The 20167-nt window shown below is 48.2% G+C and overlaps 2 protein-coding genes across 3 annotated transcripts in view; one reads left to right on the top strand and one right to left on the bottom strand.

Annotated features, from left to right (window-relative positions):
* The window catches only part of LOC100845882 (proteasome activator subunit 4), an 18890-nt gene extending 14960 nt beyond the window's left edge, over nucleotides 1–3930 (top strand). For both annotated transcript variants that reach the window (XM_024457341.1, XM_003563877.4), the window contains exons 28-35: nucleotides 1205–1489; nucleotides 1571–1666; nucleotides 2032–2210; nucleotides 2494–2575; nucleotides 2819–2940; nucleotides 3038–3130; nucleotides 3329–3482; nucleotides 3557–3930. In XM_024457341.1, the coding sequence (XP_024313109.1) occupies nucleotides 1205–1489; nucleotides 1571–1666; nucleotides 2032–2210; nucleotides 2494–2575; nucleotides 2819–2940; nucleotides 3038–3130; nucleotides 3329–3482; nucleotides 3557–3598 (1053 nt within the window). In that variant the 3' untranslated portion in view covers nucleotides 3599–3930. The remainder of the gene's footprint in view (nucleotides 1–1204; nucleotides 1490–1570; nucleotides 1667–2031; nucleotides 2211–2493; nucleotides 2576–2818; nucleotides 2941–3037; nucleotides 3131–3328; nucleotides 3483–3556) is intronic.
* LOC112269884 lies at nucleotides 3644–20167 on the bottom strand. The gene is made up of 4 exons (XM_024457344.1): nucleotides 20035–20167; nucleotides 19881–19954; nucleotides 19561–19789; nucleotides 3644–4293 (listed from the first exon to the last, which is right to left on the bottom strand). The coding sequence occupies exons 1-3, from the start codon at nucleotides 20150–20152 to the stop codon at nucleotides 19601–19603; spliced, it is 381 nt and encodes a 126-aa protein (XP_024313112.1). The 5' UTR covers nucleotides 20153–20167; the 3' UTR covers nucleotides 3644–4293; nucleotides 19561–19600.

Below are 20167 nucleotides of genomic sequence, written 5' to 3'. Positions count from 1 at the left end.
CCTTCTACATCTCAAATTGACAAAGTCCATGAATAGATTTCATATTATTAGTATTAGCCCTCGTATAACCCATAATCAAAATGCATCTTTTATTGTTAGTTGCAAGATTAAACTATGCATGCATCTGTCGTCAGGTTTCAATTTGTTTGGAAATAATGTGACATCAAATACGGTATTCAAATACAAGGTCAAGTTGTAAAGAAGAGAGATGCAAAAAAAGATGAATCAAATATTTTGTGCACTAGATACTTCCCATGACAATTGAAAAAAATGGTTGGCATGCTAGCTCTCAAACTGTACATGTAAAACGAGGCCAAAAAGAATAAATGGAAGGATTATAATATGTATAGAGCAAGCAAATCAAGTAATAAACGATGAAGGATTATAATTTTGTTCGTAGGTATACTAGTAGTAATTGGTGCAAGTACTAATTGGCCGGAGATAGTTAATTAGCTAGGCCTAATAACCTATGTGCATGCTCTTTAGAGTCTTAGTACAGAACTACGGAGGGGCAAAGCCTAGGCTAGAAGAAAAATGCCATAAGTTCATAAGGCTAAACTATTCCCTGCTGATTGCTAAAGGCCTCTGATGCTCTCCGTGTACAGCTCGACAGCTGCGTTCTCCCGTCCCCTTGTCTCAATTATGTTAGATCACTAATTCTTCATCTGCATGCATGGCCACAATCCTTGGCGATCTTGCTTTCTGCCTCGTTGAGCCGTCGGATGCAGACACGCACGACTTTACAATCCCATGGTGATGCTACAATCCGTACAATTAAATTTGTCAATCACTCATCACTAGCATGTATTTACTCAGACATTTGGACCTGTGCTTGATATCTATATAATAAACTGAGACTTCATATATTGTGACGTTTTATTGTTTGTGCGATTTTTTTTCGCCCCCCTCATCTTCAATTCCTGGCTCCGCCCCTGCCTGAGCCGCCACACTTTTCAGAATCAAGTCCTCTTTCAAAGGTTATATCAGAACCAAACTACCACACGTATATCACCATAAATTCCTTCTAAACTCCCCTTCCCACTTGTGCTGAACACAATGTAAGTAAAACTGGATGAGTTAATCTTGTCCTAGGGCTAGCTTGTTTGACAAGTTACCAATAAGAAATGGAAACCACATGTGTAAAGATATTAATAATTATTTAGGAAGAAAGCAGTTTTATTCATTTCATTTGTTTTGTGTCCAGGTAAGAGAAGCGATTGGTGTGGCTATGTGTGTTGCATGCTCAAATGTGAGACTGTCTGGATTGTCTGGGCCTGCATGTTCACCAGGAGAACTTTGTGGGGATGTAAGCATGGCTGAACAATCAGGAAATGAACATTGGTCTAAACGTCTGACAGATGGAGCTACTGAATTATCTGTGAGTATACAGAACAATATTCAGTCTAAGCAACTGGACTTGGCATCAGATTCAGGTGCTGAAAATGGCTTGGACAATAAAGACGAGGCTGACGCTAAAAGAATGGAAACGGTACTTACTCCATATATTTCTCCAGGTTGAAAAGTGCACTATTCCATTGCTTCAGTCATGGCTGATGCCTTTGTTTCACAGATTTTCCATTTCATGATTGCATCTCTGAAGTCTGGGAGATCTTCTGTTCTACTCGATGTTATTATTGCGCTATTCTACCCTGTTCTATCATTACAGGTATACAATATGGTAACGCTGCCATAGTGACATAACCCTTTCTTACATGAATGGCATTTTGCTTGCCCTCTTGTTTTTTCATGGTATCATGAGAGAAATAACAGTGAAGGTGAATAAATTTGTATTCTGATTTTCGAATAACCACATCTTAAAAGTGAAGTCGATTGCTTTTCTTTCTTAGGAAAATCTGAAGTTGATCATTGATATTAAAATTCTTAAAAGGTTATACTTTCTTTTGACCAAAAGACAAACATATTCACAAACTTTGGGTGGCTTTTTCTTTCTCCTCTGTTGCTATTAATTGTTAGAATTGCAAAATTTATTCTAGCACTTGACTGTCCTATTGTGCTTTTGGCTTCTTGCAGGAAACATCAAATAAAGATTTGTCATTGCTCGCCAAGTCAGCTTTTGAATTGTTGAAATGGCAGATTTTGCGACGTCCTTTTCTTGAAACGGCTGTTATGGCTATCCTTTCTTCAGTCAATGATCCTAACTGGCGAACCAGATCTTCATTGTTATCATATCTCAGGACCTTTACATACAGGTTCAAGTCCTTTCTATTCGCTGCTATTTTAGCTAGTATTGGAATAAATGTTTTAGGCCACAATGTGTTTTTCTTTGCTAGAGGTCATTGCTACAGACAGCACACTGATTTTTTCTTGTAGTGTAGCTTGTGAAATGTATTACGGAGTATGACCTATATTTGTCTTGCAGATCTCTAGTCTCTTGATGAGATAATGTTTCTTTAGTTTTCGTGTGGCTTTATGATTCTCCCAGTGATCTGGGAGCTAACGCAAAGTTAATACATTAACTTACCTTTATCACAGGCACACATTCATTCTTTCTGGCTCAGAGAAATCACAAATTTGGCAAACAATTGAGAAGTTACTTGTGGATAACCAAGTTGAGGCAAGTATATATGTTCATCTGACCTGTATTCACCAAACATTTTCATTGTCCCTATTGTGTTATTTAAGATATTAGTACGATTTGTACATCTGACACAAAACATGAACTATATCAATGTTTCTACGCCTAGCCTTTACCTGGGCTTGAGGCATGTACATGAACGAACTGTTTTTGCTAGAGCTCCTCTAAGTTTAGTGAAGATACCTGCTGCTAACTGTATGAATTTTACTGTTCTATATTCAGGTCAGAGAGCATGCTGCTGGTGTTCTTGCAAGCTTAATGAAGGGTATAGATAAAGATCTATCGAAGGATTTTCGCGATAGATCATATGCACAGGCCCTACGTATCCTTGATACAAGGAGAAGGTAAACTTTCTATTGATTCCGATATTACTAATTTTTTTCTTGTCACCATTTGTTGACCTTCTAACTGTCTAATAACCATTAATATTTTCACTTGCAGAACTCCCAAATTGGTTCACTCTGTTGCTACCATCCATGGTGCAGTACTTGCTCTGACGGCTTCAGTGCTTTCTGTCCCATACGACATGCCGAGGTACTCCCATGTAATTTTTACCTTATTTGTTGCTTCGATGGCATACATTTTCCTTGACAAGTAGGCTGTCCTGTGAGCATTTGATCTCTTAGGTTTTGCGCTAGCAACAAATCTGTTGGTAGTTCTATTGTTCCATTCTTGCATGCATCTGTGATACGTTTTGTGAGATGGACTGTGGCCTTACCCTGCTCTATGCAGCTGGCTTCCTGGTCATGTAACACTGCTTGCCCGCTTCATCCGTGAGCCGTCTCCCATAAGATCTACTGTGACAAAGGCTGTTGCTGAGTTTAAGAGGACACACGCCGACACTTGGAGCATCCAGAAGGATGCCTTCACAGAAGATGAATTGGAGGCAAGCTCAAAACCTTCCATTACTGCACAATTTGATGCTATTTCTCACAGTTTTGCCCTATTTTACGCATGCAGGTTCTCCGTGATACTTCGTCCTCGTCATCATACTTTGCTTAGATTCAAAGACTGATCTTTCAATACCGTGATAGAACATTTATGGATTTTGCCAGGGAGAAACTAGTTGAATCAGCGATAGAAAACATATTATGAGTTCCTAATCAATGAACCGCCAGTGGTGATAATAGTTGCATACTGTACAATAGTTACTTTCGTGAATAAAGTAGTTATACATCAAATACGACAAAAGCTTGTCAACTTAAAGGTGAAATATCCTCCAGCATCTATTTATTTTGGTAGTACAGGGATATATTTCTTCCGTGACGAAATATTACATATATCTAGACGCTCTTTGGTCATAGATACATCCATATTGGGAAAAATTTGAGTCACTTGATATGGGTGGGAAGGAGTCCGTACAAGATGCATGTGTTAAGTGCACTGCAAGTTCAACACACATTTTTGCCTTTACATATTCCTCGCGTTTCCCCTTTCCGTGTATTGTTTCTCTGGTCTTCTACTTTCGTAACATATACAGTTTAGATTTTGCAAGATCTCCCATAGTCCCATGAGCAACTTTGGCACTTAATATCTGCTTGAATATGTAACCAAATAATCGTATTATATTGTAAAAGCAATAATCGTATTAATCATGACATATCAGGTTAAAATGAGGCATCTTCTGCAAATTTGAAAATGGCCACCTGAACTATTGGATCCCGTATTAACGGTCTGATGGCCCACCTCCGCCTGTTCTGCAAATGACAAGAGTAAGAGACGTTCGTAGTAGATGAACTTGGCATCCGAAAACAATTTAGTTAAACTTGACTTAGATATACAAATACGCTATGACTTGAGGGCGTGTACAAAAAAAAAAACTACGGTGACGTCAGCTTTTTCTTAATTTTGCCACGCACGATAACTGTTGATGTGATAGAGAGAAGTGAAGAAAAGACATGAGCTTACTCTTAGCTAAAAAGATAATTTCTTCACAAGAAGGATAAGGCAGACAAAAAGCAAATTCTTTATTGTACAAGATTTCATCTTTTCTTAATATTTATTTAATTATAGGCATTTACTTGTAAGATATGACTTATTGACAACATGTTTGATGTCTTATCTAAATGTCGTAGAATACATAAGAGAATGCAGTCTTATCAACCGTTATACATGTCCTGGGGTATGCAAATACGGTCCAAACTACAACTTGCCCCGTATCCGGCTGACCTGGATGAGCTGACGTTGATGAGCAGGTGTTGCACACGCGACAAGGGGACAGTGTTATTTTTCCATATTACCTCGTAGAAATATTGTAATCTCATAGTTCGTGTATGTTCCAACGAGCATATCATGACATATGAGGTGAAAAATGAGAGATCTTTTGCAAATCTGAAATATCGACTTAAACGGGCACCCGTTTAGCCCTCCCATGCAACCTTTGACAGCGGAAAGAGAAAAAGATAAACCTGGAAATTGTGCGGGAAGTGATTAAGCGGGCTTTGGCATCGTCCGTATTGCGCGCCGTTGACATCCCTACCTGAACTATATGAACGGTCCGATTGCTCACATGGGTCCCTTTTGCAAATCATCCATGAAATTACAGGCTCTGCCCTCCCTCTCTGTCTTACTCTCTATGGATGGCATCCACGTCTCCGTATGATTGCAAGTCATTCCCATTCTCTCTTAGCGTGTTTGGTGGCATCAACGAAGGGATATGGGAGTTTTAGGAAGTTTCTAGGAAATATAGTAAAAGAAAAGTTTCTAGGAAACTAGACATGGAAAATTGATTTTTAACCTCAACCATTTGTTTGGTATGTGATGAGAAATACACATGGGAATTGAGGAAAATCTATTTATGTATTTGCTTGTTGGGAATTCACAGAGCGTAAGCTTAAGCGGGATAACATAATTACGGTGAACAACCAAGATCATTTCTGGCAAAAAGTTCCTTTTGAATTTCCGAATTTCGTGTTAAGTCCACGTTACAAGTCTAAACTAAACTAACCAGTGAGTTTACATTACTCTCTGAACTCTATATTGGTTAGAACACAACCTCCAAGTACTCATAGGTTTAAATTACACCCGTTGCCCAACCAAAATATGGTTTTCACATATATGACAGGTTTTGGTGGAGCCAACTAACTTTTTTGGAGAAAGCAAAGAAGCCATGTTTCTCAACCTACTTTTAAAATTTCATTTTCATTGGACAAACTATCAATAGAAAACATCATATTATGTTCGAGGATTAAATATTAAATTAAAAAAAGTTACTTGAAAATTTTGATTTTTTTACAAAAAATCATAAGTTTTAACTTTAGCCTATTGTTAAAATTTCAACGCATTTCAACTAATTATTGAGGAGAAAATGTGGCAATCAACTCGGTCAAAACCTGCCACGTATACAAAAACCATATTTGCTAGTTGAGGAGGGCGGGGGGTAACCTAATCCGTATGAATAGTTGAAGGTTGTGTTCTAACCGACATTAAATTAAGTTTAGAGAATCTATATATATATATATATATATATATATATATATATAATCTCATATTAATTGGAGTTGGTGGTGATGGTACGGTCGTCACCGTAGGTTAACTTCGTTAAAATTACAACTAATATGCCACTATCCGTTATTTTCTTTTCCTCCAGTTTTTTTTCACGATTTCTCCTACTCCGTCTTACAACCGACGTCACCACACCCGCATGCCGACCTCGACGGCACCATGATTTGCCTACACAGAAAATAAAAATAAATAATTTGCGATTTTGTTGATCCGTAGCAACGCGGGCACACGTGCTAGTAATTTTAAATTTGCGGTTGCTACGTTCGGGCTAACGTGGGCTCGTCCTCGCACGTTCTCCTCGTCACCACGCGCAAAAAGGATCTTCAGGCCAATTTACCCGACACCACGCGCGTAGCCTCGTCCTCGCACGTTCTCCTCGTCTTCTCAGGGCCGCTTCCTGTTTCTCCTCCAGGCACCGGCGCAGGGCTATCCCCAGTTCCCAAATCCCCCTTTTCCTGCTCAGTTCTCACGGTCTGGTCTCATCCACGGACTGCAGCAGCAACTTGGCTGGGGCTGGGCACGGGCAGCCCCGGGCGGCGGCGGCGGGTGCGGCCACGCGGCAGGACGCGCGGTGTGCCTGCCGCCGCTGAACACACGGACTAGCTGAACGCCCACGACTGCAGCACGCGGACCGGCACACGGCTTACGGCCGCCTTGGCCTGTGGCGAAAGCACGAGCACGGCTGCTGCCTCCGGCCAGAAAAATGAGATGAAGAAATTGTTGAATATCAGTCTGCTCCTGATTTAGATAACAGTGGGGAACAACATTGCAGGCAGCTTGCTGCTGCAAGTAGAACGAGAAATGGCATAAAAAATTGAGCAGTTCTCCAATTATTCATTCTATTAGTTATCTTTTGGTCATTAAATGTGATTTTTTTTTCTTTTTGAGCACCAAATCTTACCTGTCTACAACATGCAGATATTTGTGCACTAGGTATTTCTGTGAACAAGATAAATATATCATTATTGTGTCGTTGCCACTAATTATTCTTTATATATGTTCTCACTTGGCATTTGGATCGCACCCTCTTATGTTTTGGTCAAGCTCCGCCAGTGTCAGGATTGCACTATAAATTTAACTGTTAAAAGTGATGGAAACTAGAGCTCAACTCTGATGCCCCTCGTCTAAACTCCTAGAATTTTTCGCATCGTTGGCCGGGGTGAAAAAAAATGCTAGAAATGGCCCCCTCTCAAACGAAATGCTAAAAATGACCTGGCGGAAAGCCTAGAAGGTGCCACGTCACACGTTGTGCCAATGGCATTGGAGGAAAGTACTTAAATTCAATTACATTGGAGGAAGGGCCTTAAGTCCAATTGCATTGGCGGAATGCCTATGCATGGGCACTTTAGGGCAAACGGGCCCGCACGATTGTTCTACTTTTCGTTTTCTTCTTATACTTATTTGTTCTAATATTTGTAAATTTATTTGAATATACAAATGAACTCAGATCTTTATGAAATTTTGAAGGTAAGTTTAGAATGGTGTTACCCACCTGCAGTAAAATTTTCGATTATTTTGGAGCAACCTTGAATTAAACAAGATTTGAATTCAAATAAATCCCAGAATTTCTAAGTTTGCTCCAAAATAATTTAAACTTTTACCCTAGGTGGATAACAACATTTTAAATTTATCCTCAAAATTTTATAAATATCTGAGTTCGTTTGGATCTTCAAATAAATTTTAAAAATATCAGAACGAGTAAGTATAAGAAGAAAATGAGAAAGAAAATCAATCGGGTGGGCCCGGCTGCGCTAAAGTGCCCATGCATAGCCCTTTCGCCAATGCAATTGGACCTAAGCCCCTATTGGAGTTAAGCACTTTCCTCCAATGCCATTGGCACGAAGTGCTATGTGGCATCTTCCAGACCTTCTGTCAGGCCATTTTTGCCATTTCATTTTGAAGGTGGTCATTTTTAGCGATTCCATTGGAAAGGGGGCCAACTGAGTTTTTGCTTCTAAACTCCCATGTCCACCAACCAAAAAATGATTTAATAGGCCATATATATTTTCAGGAGTAGTACGTATAATAGATCCACCTCAACCGGCATGAATGGAGTATAACAAAATCACTGTTGATAAACATACCGACATAACTCCTTTGGGCCGGGCAACCTGACAGACGATAGCTTAAGCTGCAGTGTCTGTTATCTCCATATTAAACGACCTTACTAAACCTAGCAAGTCACTATTTCAAATTTGAATAACTACGAGCGAGTTCCACGTGGCGGATTGTTTAAAGACAATAAAAATCGAAGGAACTAAATCTAGTTCTTTCAACAAAAGAAAAATATGCTTGCTGCTTGAAGAAATTAGCGCAAATCGATCCTTTGTCCGCAGTCAGAAAGCGGATTGGCTAAAGCCCACATGCAAGACTGAAAGTTTGTCGACTCTGGAAATGAACTGTGCGCTTGGCATGCATGTTTTATTTTCATCTAGTATAGGTTCGGTAACAAAGGATTAATCACAAAGGGTCTTTTCTAATTTCGATTAGTGATGCAGTTCCCGTACTTCTCACGGTTTAGTAAAACTATGCTACATGTAAAATAGACCACACAAATTCCCTAAAAATAGTAAATTTGACTATACAAAACCAGTATTGCATATTACAACCCGTTTGGTAACCATCGTTTCATTTCATTTGGTAGAAATAAAATAAAACGAAATTCAATTTTTGATAAGATTTCATTTGGTTGAATTAGAATTCCTTGTTCAAAAATCATGTTTGTCTACCACATGGATTTGTAGAGTGAGAAACAGTTCCAGATAAATGATGGATTTTGAAGAGGAATTGGAGTTAGTCATAATGCAATTGCATGAAATTTGAGATTGAATTCTTGTGACCAATTCCATGCTAACCAAACAAGTTTTTTTTCTTTCTGAAATTCAAAATGAATTCCAAAATTCTAGACCCAAATGATGGGTGCCAAACGAGATGTTAGTGGTATTTGCCAGTAATTAATTTTATCTCAACTTTGATGGCAAACAAACATCACCATATCGTGCTTTGTTTTATGTGCTGATTTTTATTTTATGTTTGGGCTTTCTTATTTGTTCACATAAGGGTTCTACCTTCTCCTTTTGTTTCTTTCTTTTATCGAGGAAAACTAAATTCACGTTTTTTAAGGAAATATTACACTTGTTCTAAATTAAATTTGCACGGTAAATATTTGGAATTTTTAGGCAGTAATACTGTTTGCTTTTATTATATAAAATGCAGTTTTGCTAATTCTCAATTTCCTGAGAGATTCTTACAAGTATAATTTGATTCTTTTTTAATCTCTAATTAGTGTCAAGTGTAATTTTGTGTGCTAAGTTTTGCAACTGCAACTTAGCTTCAGTAATTACAAGTGTATTGTTTGTGCGTTTTCGAGTTGTATGGGCGCTGCAACTGAGTTGCACAATGGTTTCAACTATAACTTTCCTAATTGCATAACTGTCATTTGTTCAGTTGGAGTCGCACCATGGTTGAAACTGTGAATTCAGTCGCATGGAGTCTGCAACTGTAATTTTTTAAATCACACCCATAACATGGGTTTACAATTGTAATTGTTTCAGTTGCATCAGCAATTTTCTCCACAATGAGGTTGCAACCGTAACTTTGTATACTTTTCAGTTGCACAGTGATTGCAACTATAATTGTTCCAATTGTATGGTGGTTTCAACTGGCTATAATTTTCCTAATATCATTGTTGTTATTTTCTTTTGCTCACCGTGATTGTTGCTAAGATTAGGCAGTGGTGCAGCATAGGGGAATGAGCGTAGAGCTTCCTACAGAGCAAGGATATTTTTTCCATGTGTTTTCTTAGAGTTTCTTTCATTATTATTAATATGCTTTTCTAAAATTCCAAGTCATATCCAAGCAACATAAATTATAACCAAACTATTTTGTCACACAAATAAAACCTAATCCTGTTCAGCCCAAATAGCGGACACTAAACAAAGCCAACAAATCCAAATTTTTTGACAACATTGACCTAATTTAGTGGGATTTCCTTTTTTTACCCTATTTAGCAAAAGTTCTGCCAGTAATAACCCTGTTTGAGCTTTTAACATGAATCACCTATGTTCCGACAAGTGGATCGTGCCATCTAGTTCCACCCAATCGCCGTCAATGCTACCTAACCTGAGGAGGTTGTTGATCGCCAACGCGCCTCGGTCCTGGGACGTCTCATGGCCTTGCAAAAACCAACCTAATCCGTCCAATTCACGATCCGATCCATCAAAAGCCTGCAAGTCTAGGAGGAATATTAATGGTTTTGATTGCATCTAACTCCGATTCCTCCTCCTCTCCTAATCCAACTCCGCATCCGTCGTCATCATCTTCTTCTTTCTCTGTCTCTCCTGATCCATGAAGCTCCTGCAAATGGCGGTGCCCGTCGGGACGAAGCTTCGGCGTGAGGCTCTACTTCTCCGCCTACAACTGGGTCGTCTTCTTTAGATGGTGTGCCCCCAATCCATCCATCCATGCCTTGGATTGGATTTCTCTTGCTTCCTTCTCTTGGTTTTCGCTGGAAGATTAATTCTTGGATTCTTTGCAACACGCAGGTGTTGTACTATGCAGTCTCAGCTGTAAAAGCTTAAATGTGCACTACAACAAATATGTCTTGTAGAGACATTTTCATCGAGGCAATGTACTCTTTGTCTCTACTTAGAGACAATTTTGAGGCAGAGTTTCATGTAGATGCATTCTATGAGGCGCTATGGACAATGTCTTAAATATAGAGACACTACTTGAGACATTATGGTGTAGAGACATTTTTTGAAGCATTTAATAGATTGTCAGAAAACTCATGTAGAGACATGGTTTTGAGATACTTGAGGAAATGACCTTACGGTATGGTTAGAGACACTATTTGAGACACATATTATGTTGTGTAGAGACATTCTTAGAAGGTTTGAGACATGTAGCAGACTACTCATAGTAATTTCATTAGAAGTATAAGCAAGAATTGGTATCAGATTGAGATGGCTAGGTGAGTGTGTAGTTTTCCTTAAAGTCTTGAGTTCGAGGATTGGTTTCAATATAAATTTTTCAATGCATATTTTCTAGCACATCACTATAGAGACACAATTTTTTCAATGCATATTTCATTAGAAGTATAATGTCACGTTGAATGTAGAGACAATATAGTGTCTCTATGAAATGTCTAAAAAGTGTAAAGACACAATGCAATGTTTTTATGAAATGTCGTATTGAACGTAGAGACAGTATGGTGTCTTTATGCAATGTCTAAAACAATAAAGACGTTTTCTTAGTGTCTCATCACACATAGCGACACTGTCCCCCTCCCCCCCATGGGTTGGGTTCGGCCTGGGGGCGTCAGCTAACTTTCTGGCCCGCGCCGGCTAAAAAAACAATTTGGGTAGCACCCCTAAAAAGTTCCCAACGCACGGTAGCACCCCTAAAAAGTTCTCAAAAATTTCAAAATAAATTAAGTGGTTTCATAAGATATGTGTCCACCATGTCATAAAGTTTCAACTCTAAATTCATTATACATAGAGAGAAAGAAAAAAGACAAATGCAAACATGAATAGTATCAGAAATTTTGTCTTTTGTGTTTTTTATCTTTTTGCGACCTACTCACATTTGAATTTGTCTTTTTTGTTTCTCTATGCATATAATGAATTTTGATTTGAAACTTTGTGACATGATAGACACATATCTAATGAACTCACTCAATTTATTTCAAAAAAATTTAAAACTTTATCGTGCGTCCTATGCGTGGGAGCACTCGATATCTTCTCTGCCTCGCCCTTATTAATCCCCGAATCCCCAAATCCGTCTACTGCCTCAATCGATCTCCCTAGCCCACAGAGGCAGTGGAATCCCAAGAATCGAAACCATAATGGCCTCCAGATCGACAACCGACTGTTTCTCCTCAAATTAGTGGAATCCCAAGAATCGAAAGCATCGTGCGACATGTACTCAGCTTGGCCACCTCGTCGACAAACCCGCGCACCGCTTCTGTAATTGTGAGTACCTCGTCCGCGTGTCGCGCAGCACCGTACTAACGAAGTACACCGGGTGCTGCACCAACCGCTTCCGCGGTGCTGAGGTTGCCAACTCGGGGGTGGTCCCCAGGCCCGAGGCGGTTGTCGGGGGCCGCTCAGCCCCCAGCCCCGCAACCCCAGTCCCCGGAACGTCTTCCTCCCTCTCGGCAACCAGCACCGAGCTGACCACCTGGTCAATCGCGACCTCAGGTACTGCTTGAGTTCCCGGAACGCTGCTTCGGCCTCGGGAGTCTAGTCGACTGGACCCTTCTTCTTCGTTACCCTGAAGAAAGGCAGGGCACGCTCGCCCAACTTGGAGATGAAACGTCCCAGTGCGGCAACACAGCCGTTGAGGCGCAGGACATCTTTCACCTTGGGGGAGGCCTCCATCTTCTCGATAACTTCTATCTTGGTCGGGTTGGCCTGTATCCCCCTGTGTGAAACCAAGAAACCCAGAAGCTGCCCGGAGTTGACACCGAAGGTGCACTTATCGGGGTTCAGCTAGAGCTTGATCCTGCGGAGGTTGTCAAACGTCCCCCGCAGGTCATCAATCAGCGAGTCCCCACGCTTCGATTTGATGACGGTGTCGTCCATGTAGGCCTCCGCGTTGCGGCCTAGCTGGGGCCCCAAACATTCGCGCAGGCCGCGCTGGAATGTGGAGCCCGCGTTTTTCAACCCGAAAGGCATGCATGTATAACAATAGCAGCGAACCGGGGTGATAAACGCTGTCTTTTCCTCATCCTCGACCGCCATCTTGATTTGATGGTAGCCGGAAAAAGCATCCAGAAAAATCAGCAAGTCACAACCAGCGGTAGAATCAACTATCTGGTCGATACGGGGTACAGGGAAGGGATCCTTGGGGCATGCGCGATGAGACATGCGAAGCTTATTTCCTGCTTTAGGCAGTACTACAGGGTTAGCCAGCCAAGTGGGGTACAGAACTTCGCTGGTTGCCCCGGCAGCCTTGAGCTTGCCCACCTCTTGCTTGATGAAATCTTTGCGCTCTTGTGGTTGCCGCCGGATCTTCTGCTTGACGGGGTGCGCATCCGGGCGCACCGCGAGCCGATGCTCAATCACCTCCCTGGGGACTCCGGGAAGATGCGACGGTTCCCAAGCGAACATGTCGGCATTATCCCGGAGGAAGGTGATGAGGGCGCTTTACTATTCGGTGGTATGGTTTGCACCGACGGTAACGGTGCGCCCCTTGCCGCCGGCTTGGAGGGGCAGTTTCTTCACCTTGGTGGCCTCCTCCCGGAGCCCCTGCCCCTTGCCGGGGCGCGAGCTCGAGCCTGCGCCTCCCCGGGCGAGCTCTTGCGGGGTAGCACGGACCTTCTTCGTTGCCGGGGCATCGCCCGGCGAGCTGTCGTCCCCGACGGTATCCTCGTCGCCGGCGTCAGCTGCAACAGCGGCCCGGACGACCTCGCCAACGCACCAAGCCGCGTCCTTGAGGTCACATCGGATGGAGAGGACTCCATAGACGGACAGTATCTTCATCACGCCATAGGCGCAATGCGTGGCCGCCATAAACTTGATCACGTTGGCCGACCAAGAATCCCGTTGTAGGGCAACGGGGTATGCGCCACGTCGAACACTATGTGCTCGGTCCTGAACGCTTCCCGGGACCCGAAGGTGACCGGCAGCGTGATGCGTCCCAACGGGCGCACGATCCAGGGGTTCACCCCCCGGAACGGGTCGGTAGGCTTCAGCTGCTCCACCGGTAGCTGGAGCTTTTCCACCAGCCTGGCGGACAGGAGGTTAAGCCCCGCTCCGTTGTCCACCAGCACCTTGGTCACCGTCATATTGCTAATGATCGGTGAGACGACGAAGGGTATTACCCCTGAACCCAACTGTCGCGCTGGGTGATCGTCGGCGCTGAAGGTGATTGGCACGTGCGACCACCTCAGCGGCTGTTGTGGCCCCGCATCCGGCAACAGCGCGCACACGTCGCGGGTGAGGCGCTTCACCGCGGCGTGGGATGGGAGAGCGTAAGCTCCCCCATGGATGCAGGCGACGCCACGAGGCTCCTGGAAGCCCAGCTCGTCGCCGCTGGTACAGTCGGACTCGCGCTGCTCCTCAGCGCGCGCCCTGTCGCGTCCCCGGTTTGGGCGTTGCCGCCCAGCGCGGGGCTGATCGCGCCCCCCTTGGGGTTCATCCCTGCCGGCACCACTGCCGGCCGGCCTCGGCCCTGCTCTGGGGTCGTTCGGGCAGTCTCGGGAGAGATGCCCGATATCACCGCAGTTGAAGCAGGCGCCGGCGGCGCGGCGCTCCTCATGGCACTGCTCCCGCCGCTGCTTGATCCCCTGCAGAACGCGGCAGTTCTGCGCGTCGTGGGTGGAGTTGCTGTGGATGGGACAGCAGGGCGCGTCGCCCTGCTTCCCGCCAGACCCGCCACCCGGCGAGGCTTTCTTTGCTTGCCTCGCAGCAGGAGCCCCCGAGTCCACAGCGAGAACTTGCTTCCCGTTGCGCTTGCGGGAACCCTTCTTCTGCGAGCCCTCGCCAGGGCTTGCGGCAGCCTTAGCTGCTAGCTCGGGCGCTAGGCGCCCTTCCTCGGCCATGGCGCATTTGTGCGCCAGGGCGTACAAGTCCTGCGTCGTCCGGATCCGGTGCGTGCTCAGCTTCTCGCGCATCTTGGGATCGCGAATGTTGATGGCGAAGGTGTTGATGATGGCGGCCGCCTCCGCCTCCGGGATGGAATAGTAGAGGTTGGAAAAGCGGTTGACGAAGGCCCGCAACGTCTCTCCCGGTTTCTGCACGATAGTGTGCAGCTTCGCCATGGTTCCCGGGCGCTTAGAGCCGCCCTCGAACGCGCTCACGAACTGCTCGCGCAGGTCCGCCCATGTGGCGATGGACCTGGCGGGCAGGTTGAGCAGCCAGGTTCGCGCTGATCCTTTCAGGACCATTGGGAACCAGTTGGCCCTGACCTTGTCGTTGGCGCCAATGGTGTGCATACCCAACATGGTGGTCAGGAGAAAATCCTTGGGGTTGGCGGTCCCGTCATACGGGGCCACGTCACCCGCCGCAGCTCGCGTGTGAACGCGGTGCAGCCGTCCTCGGGGCCCAAGGGAGCGTCTTCCTGCTCCTGTGGGCGCTGGCGCTCTACCTCGCGCCTGCGCCGGCGCTCCAAGCGCGGGCGCAAATCTTCCTGCTGGCGGGCATTCAAGATGCCACGCGCATCGCCCCCGGAACGATGGGCGATGAGTTGGAGGACCCCTCCGGGCCCCGGTCTCCTTAGCCTCCCTGAGGAGGGGGAGGGTTCTCCCCCCGTCGTGAGGCGGGTGGCGCGTCTCCATGCTCTGGGTTCTGCCCGTGGCCGGAGCCTACCGGGGCGCCCTTGCCTTGCGGCTGCTAGGCGGCCAGGGCGAGAAGCGCTTCCAACTCCTCGCCCCACGTCTCGTGCGCCAGCGTGCCCTGCTGCGGCTCGTACCGCACCATGACGCGCACGGCGATGATGGCTTCCGCTGGGGTTCGTGCGGGGGGCGGTCGGTTTCCCGAGCGACTGCTTCCCGCTCTGGCCTCGGACGCCTCCGGGTGCGCAGGGTGCTAACTCCCAGGGGTTGCCTGCGACGCGGTGTGGCCCTGGTGCCGCTTCCGCGGAGCATCCTCGGCCCGCGACTCAACTCGCTGACCGGCGCGGGCGGCACCATGCCCGCTCGCGTGACTGGCCCCGACACCGGGGGCAGCCGGTCCCCTCGGCCGATTGTCAGCAGACGGCCGAGGAGGCGGTGGAGGCAGCTGCATTTGCTGCACCCTCGAGGGCTCGGGGTTCTCCTGAGCCCCCGACTCGGGTCGCACGTCGTGCGACCGCGTGTGTGCCGCTGGGGCTTCACGCGAGTCTATCTGTGGATCGCCAGCCCGCTTGGGGGGCATGGCGGCTAATCTCGTCGGCGAGGAAAGCAAGGCCGACGTCGATGCCGACGCCGCTGTCGGCGGTTACCGAGAAGCTCTACTCCCGCGCCCCCTACCTGGTGCGCCCGATGTCGTCGCACGGTGCTCCGAGACCGGGGGCGTGCGGCCACGGCCCCCTTTAAGGTTCGGTAGGGGCGTCTGGGCAGAGCCCCGGCGATCGCCGGCACGGCCGATGGGGCCCTGTGGGACCGGCGAGATGGAGTGCTACTGGTGCGCGCTAACCCAAGAACAAACACACGCACGTTTTTACCCAGGTTCGGGCCACCCGGAGGTGTAAAACCCTACGTCCTACTTGTCTGAGCTGGTATTAGTTTGGAATTGAGTGTTTACAAATGGCTGGGCAAGTTCCCGGGCTTCCTCTCAGTGACTAGGTACTCCTTACTACCCTTTGCCAATGCTGGAAGCTATGAGCTGGTCGAACCCAGCCCCGATGTCTACTAGAGCCAACTAATCTTCTGCCTAGCCCTTGCAAACGTCCCCCCCTGACCGTTGGCATGGGTCCAGCTTTCATACTCAAGGGAATGCCACAGGTGCCATGGTGCATGAGCTACAAGTGTCCAGCGGGGAGGCATACAACTCCCCCCGGTGAGCTGGTGGCGTGCATGGATGCCACCTCCGCTGCTAGGGGTCTAAAACCCTGGAGTAGGATTGGACAGTCACTGTTCCTTTGATCGGACGGGTAATGACCCGTCGGTCGGCTCGTTTACTGAGCCGTGCGCCTTACTCCTTGCCCTGGTGGGACCGCGCATCCCACGCCCGTCACGCGGCCTCGTGGCGCTGTCGACCTGGCCATTGGGCGCCGCGCCTGAGGCGGGGGCAGGTGCCCGGGAACCCCCTGTCCCGGCAAGTCGACCCCGGGAAGCACCCGGGCCCAGCGCACCTGGGAACCTCCCCCGGGAAGCAGCTTTCCGGGAGGTGCCCAAGCGAGAATGTTCCCCGAAGACCCGCTAGCCCCTTCCGGGCTGGTAGCTTGCTGGGCTGCTCATAGACGCTGCCCGGGATGAAATCTTCCCGGGAACTCGGGAATGGGGCCCACGCGTCGTGCAGCGGTGGTACCCCGGGTGCCACTGGTGCGACATATGGTGCCATCTGCGGGCAGTCGTAGTCCTTGTTCACCTGGTTGATCACGAGCTGGGAGTCTCCACAAACAACTAGGCGCTTGATGTCGAGGGCGATCGCCGCCCATAACCCGGCGAGCAAGCCCTCGTACTCCGCCGTGTTATTGGTGGAGTTTGGGAAATTGAGCTAGACAGCGAACCTCAACTGGTCCCTTGTTGGTGACTCGATGACGACCCCGGCGCTAGCTCCTTGGAGACTGAACGCGCCATCAAAGTAGAGGACCCAGCGGTCCTCATCCAGCCTGCCGGGCAGGCTGGTCTCCAGCTCATTCTCTTCCACGCTTGTTGACGTCCATTCCGTCAAAAAGTCCACCAGGGCCGTACTCTTGATGCTCTTGGAGTTGGTGAAGTGGAGGTCGAAATCCGACAGCTCCATCCTCCATTCGGCCACCCTCCCGGTGGCTTCACGGTTGGTGAGGGCTCACTCAAGGCAGAACCCCGACACCACCGTGACACGGTGCGCCTGAAAGTAGTGGCGCAGCTTGCGGGATGCAAGGAGAATCCGGGCGCACCGCTAACCGATGCTCAATCACCTCCCTGGGGACTCCGGCTGTTGCAGCTCCGCGTCCGGCAACAGCGGGCACACGTTGCGGGTGAGGCGCTTCACCGCGGCGTGGGATGGGAGGGCATAGGCTCCCCCATGGATGCAGGCGACGCCGTGAGGCTCCTGGAAGCCCGGTTCATCACCGCCAGTGCAATCGGACTCGCGCTGCTCCTCAGCGCGAGCCCTCTCGTGCCCCCGGGAGGGCGTTCCCGTCCCGCGCGGGGCTTGCCGCGCCCCCCTTGGGGTTCGTCCCTGCCGGCACCGCCGCCGGCCGGCCTCGGCCCCGCTCTGGGGTCGTTCGGGCAATCTCGGGAGAGATGCCCAATGTCGCCGCAGTTGAAGCAGGCGCCGGCAGCGTGGCGCTCCTCATGGCACTGCTCACGCCGCTGTTTGATCCCCTGCAGGATGCGGCAGTTCTGCGTGTCGTGGGTGCAGTTGCTATGGATGGGGCAGCGGGGCGCGTCGCCCTGCTTGCCGCCAGACCCGCCACTCGGCGAGGCCTTCTTCGCGGGCCTCGCAGCAGGAGCCCCCGAGTCCGCAGCGAGAACCTGCTTCCCCCTGCGCTTGCGGGAACCCTTCTTCTGTGAACCCTCGCCTGGGCTCGCGGCAGCCTTGGCCGCCAGCTCGTGGCCGATGGCCCTACACAACTTGCAAAGTAACGTACCCTAGATGCATGCAAGTCAAGGACACATGCACGCACGTTTTTACCCAGGTTCGGGCCACCCGGAGGTGTAAAACCCTACGTCCTGCCTGTCTGAACTGATATTGATTATAAATCAGGTGTTTACACGTTGCCGGGGGCAGGGTCCCCGGGCGCTCTCTCCTTTCTTACTGAGTGCTACTTACTATTCTTGAGCTAGAACTAGTAGGAAAACTAGAACCCAACTGAATCGACCAGAACCGAACCCCCTGACCGCTGGCGCTGGTCCTCCTTTTATACTCAAGGGATACCACAGGTGCCGCGGTGCATGCGTTACAAGTGTCGAACAGGGAGGCATACAACTCCCCCTCGGTGAGCTGGTGGCACGCATGGACGCCACCTCCGCTGCTAGGGGTCTAAAACTCTAAGGGTAGGATTGGACAGCCACTGTTCAACTGATTAGAACGGGTAACGCCCCTCCTGTCGGCTCATTTAATGCGCCGTGCGCCTCACTCCTCGCCCTGCTGAGACTGCGCATCCGACGCCCGCCACGCGCCCACGTGGCGCTGTTGCTCTGTCCGCTGGGCCCCACCCTTGTGGCGGACGCCTGCGCCCGGGAACTCCCCCTCTCGGCAAGTCGCACCCCGGGAAACGCCCAGGCCAACACACCCGGGAACCCACCTCCCGGGAAGCGGCTTCCCGGGAGGTGTCCAGGTGGGGATATTCCCCGAAGCCCCGCTAGCCCTTCCGGGTTGGTAGCTTGCCGGGCAGCTTGTGGCTGCTGCCCGGGACGGAATCCTCCCGGCAACTTGGAGACGGGGCCCACGCGTCGCGCAACAGTGGTACCCCGGGAACCACTGGTGCGACCGTATCTATCATCGATGGCGTCCTGTGTGTACGGCTCCCAGACAACCGCCTCAGGGTGCAACACGTCGAACTGCTCGTTGAATGATGGGTAGCAATTCCTGACCTGATCGTGTGCAAAGCGTCTCTGTAAAAAATAGAAGTTAGCTTCATTCATGGTTTATGTAAACTAATGTATGAATTTCACATTCGACATACCTTGCTCCGTGTCCAAATTTTCACGAAAGTAGGCAGGTCGATGTGTTCTAAGTCAAACAACTCCTGCTCAGCGTTAGGGTGATCACCCGTAACGTCTGGTCGGCCGATAGAAAACCTCTCCCACGACCAGAGCTGCAACAATAAAGGACATCCAAGCAGGGCTGACTTGGGCGACGCAAGCTGGCAAGCGTAAAACATACCTCGGTACGTAGCCGCTAAGACGGCCGAACCCCAACTCCTCTATGTGATGTCGTCACCACAAGTTGCATTCGCGATCTCCACTGCAATAGGGATGTAGCGTGCGCTAATGGTGGTGACGTGGTTCTCGGTGAACATCACCTTCCCGAGAAGCCACATTATATATGCCTCAAGGCTCCGAGTGATCTGAGGCTCAGTCATTTGGGTCTCTGAATATCCAAACTTCTGAATCTGCATGCAACAAAAACCAAGTGTTAGTAAACCCATGCAAGTATATGAGGTATGCTCTTAGATATATTAACTTAAAACACATCGATCTAACCTGGTAATTAAGCAAGCAATCTAGCTTAGGTCTGTGAGCCTCCGAGGTGAGTGGCCCGGCTCCGGCAAGAATACCTTGAAAACATAGGGCACAAATTAACACAAAGTTCCACATAGAGTACAAATTAAAACACAGGGCACAAATTAACACATACCTTGAAAGCGTATTGCCATACCCTCCTGCCAATCAGCTGGTGCCTGCAACGGTCCTATGGGATCACCCACCAATGGTAGTCCCAGCAGCATCGACACATCCTGGAGAGTAAGAGCCATCTCTCCCCAGCGAAA

The sequence above is a fragment of the Brachypodium distachyon genome, chromosome 1 (genome assembly GCF_000005505.3).
Source record: "Brachypodium distachyon strain Bd21 chromosome 1, Brachypodium_distachyon_v3.0, whole genome shotgun sequence".
NCBI classification, from domain to species: Eukaryota; Viridiplantae; Streptophyta; class Magnoliopsida; order Poales; family Poaceae; genus Brachypodium; species Brachypodium distachyon.
Note: the sequence above shows the minus strand (reverse complement) of the source record. Positions and strands in the feature narration are given on the sequence as shown.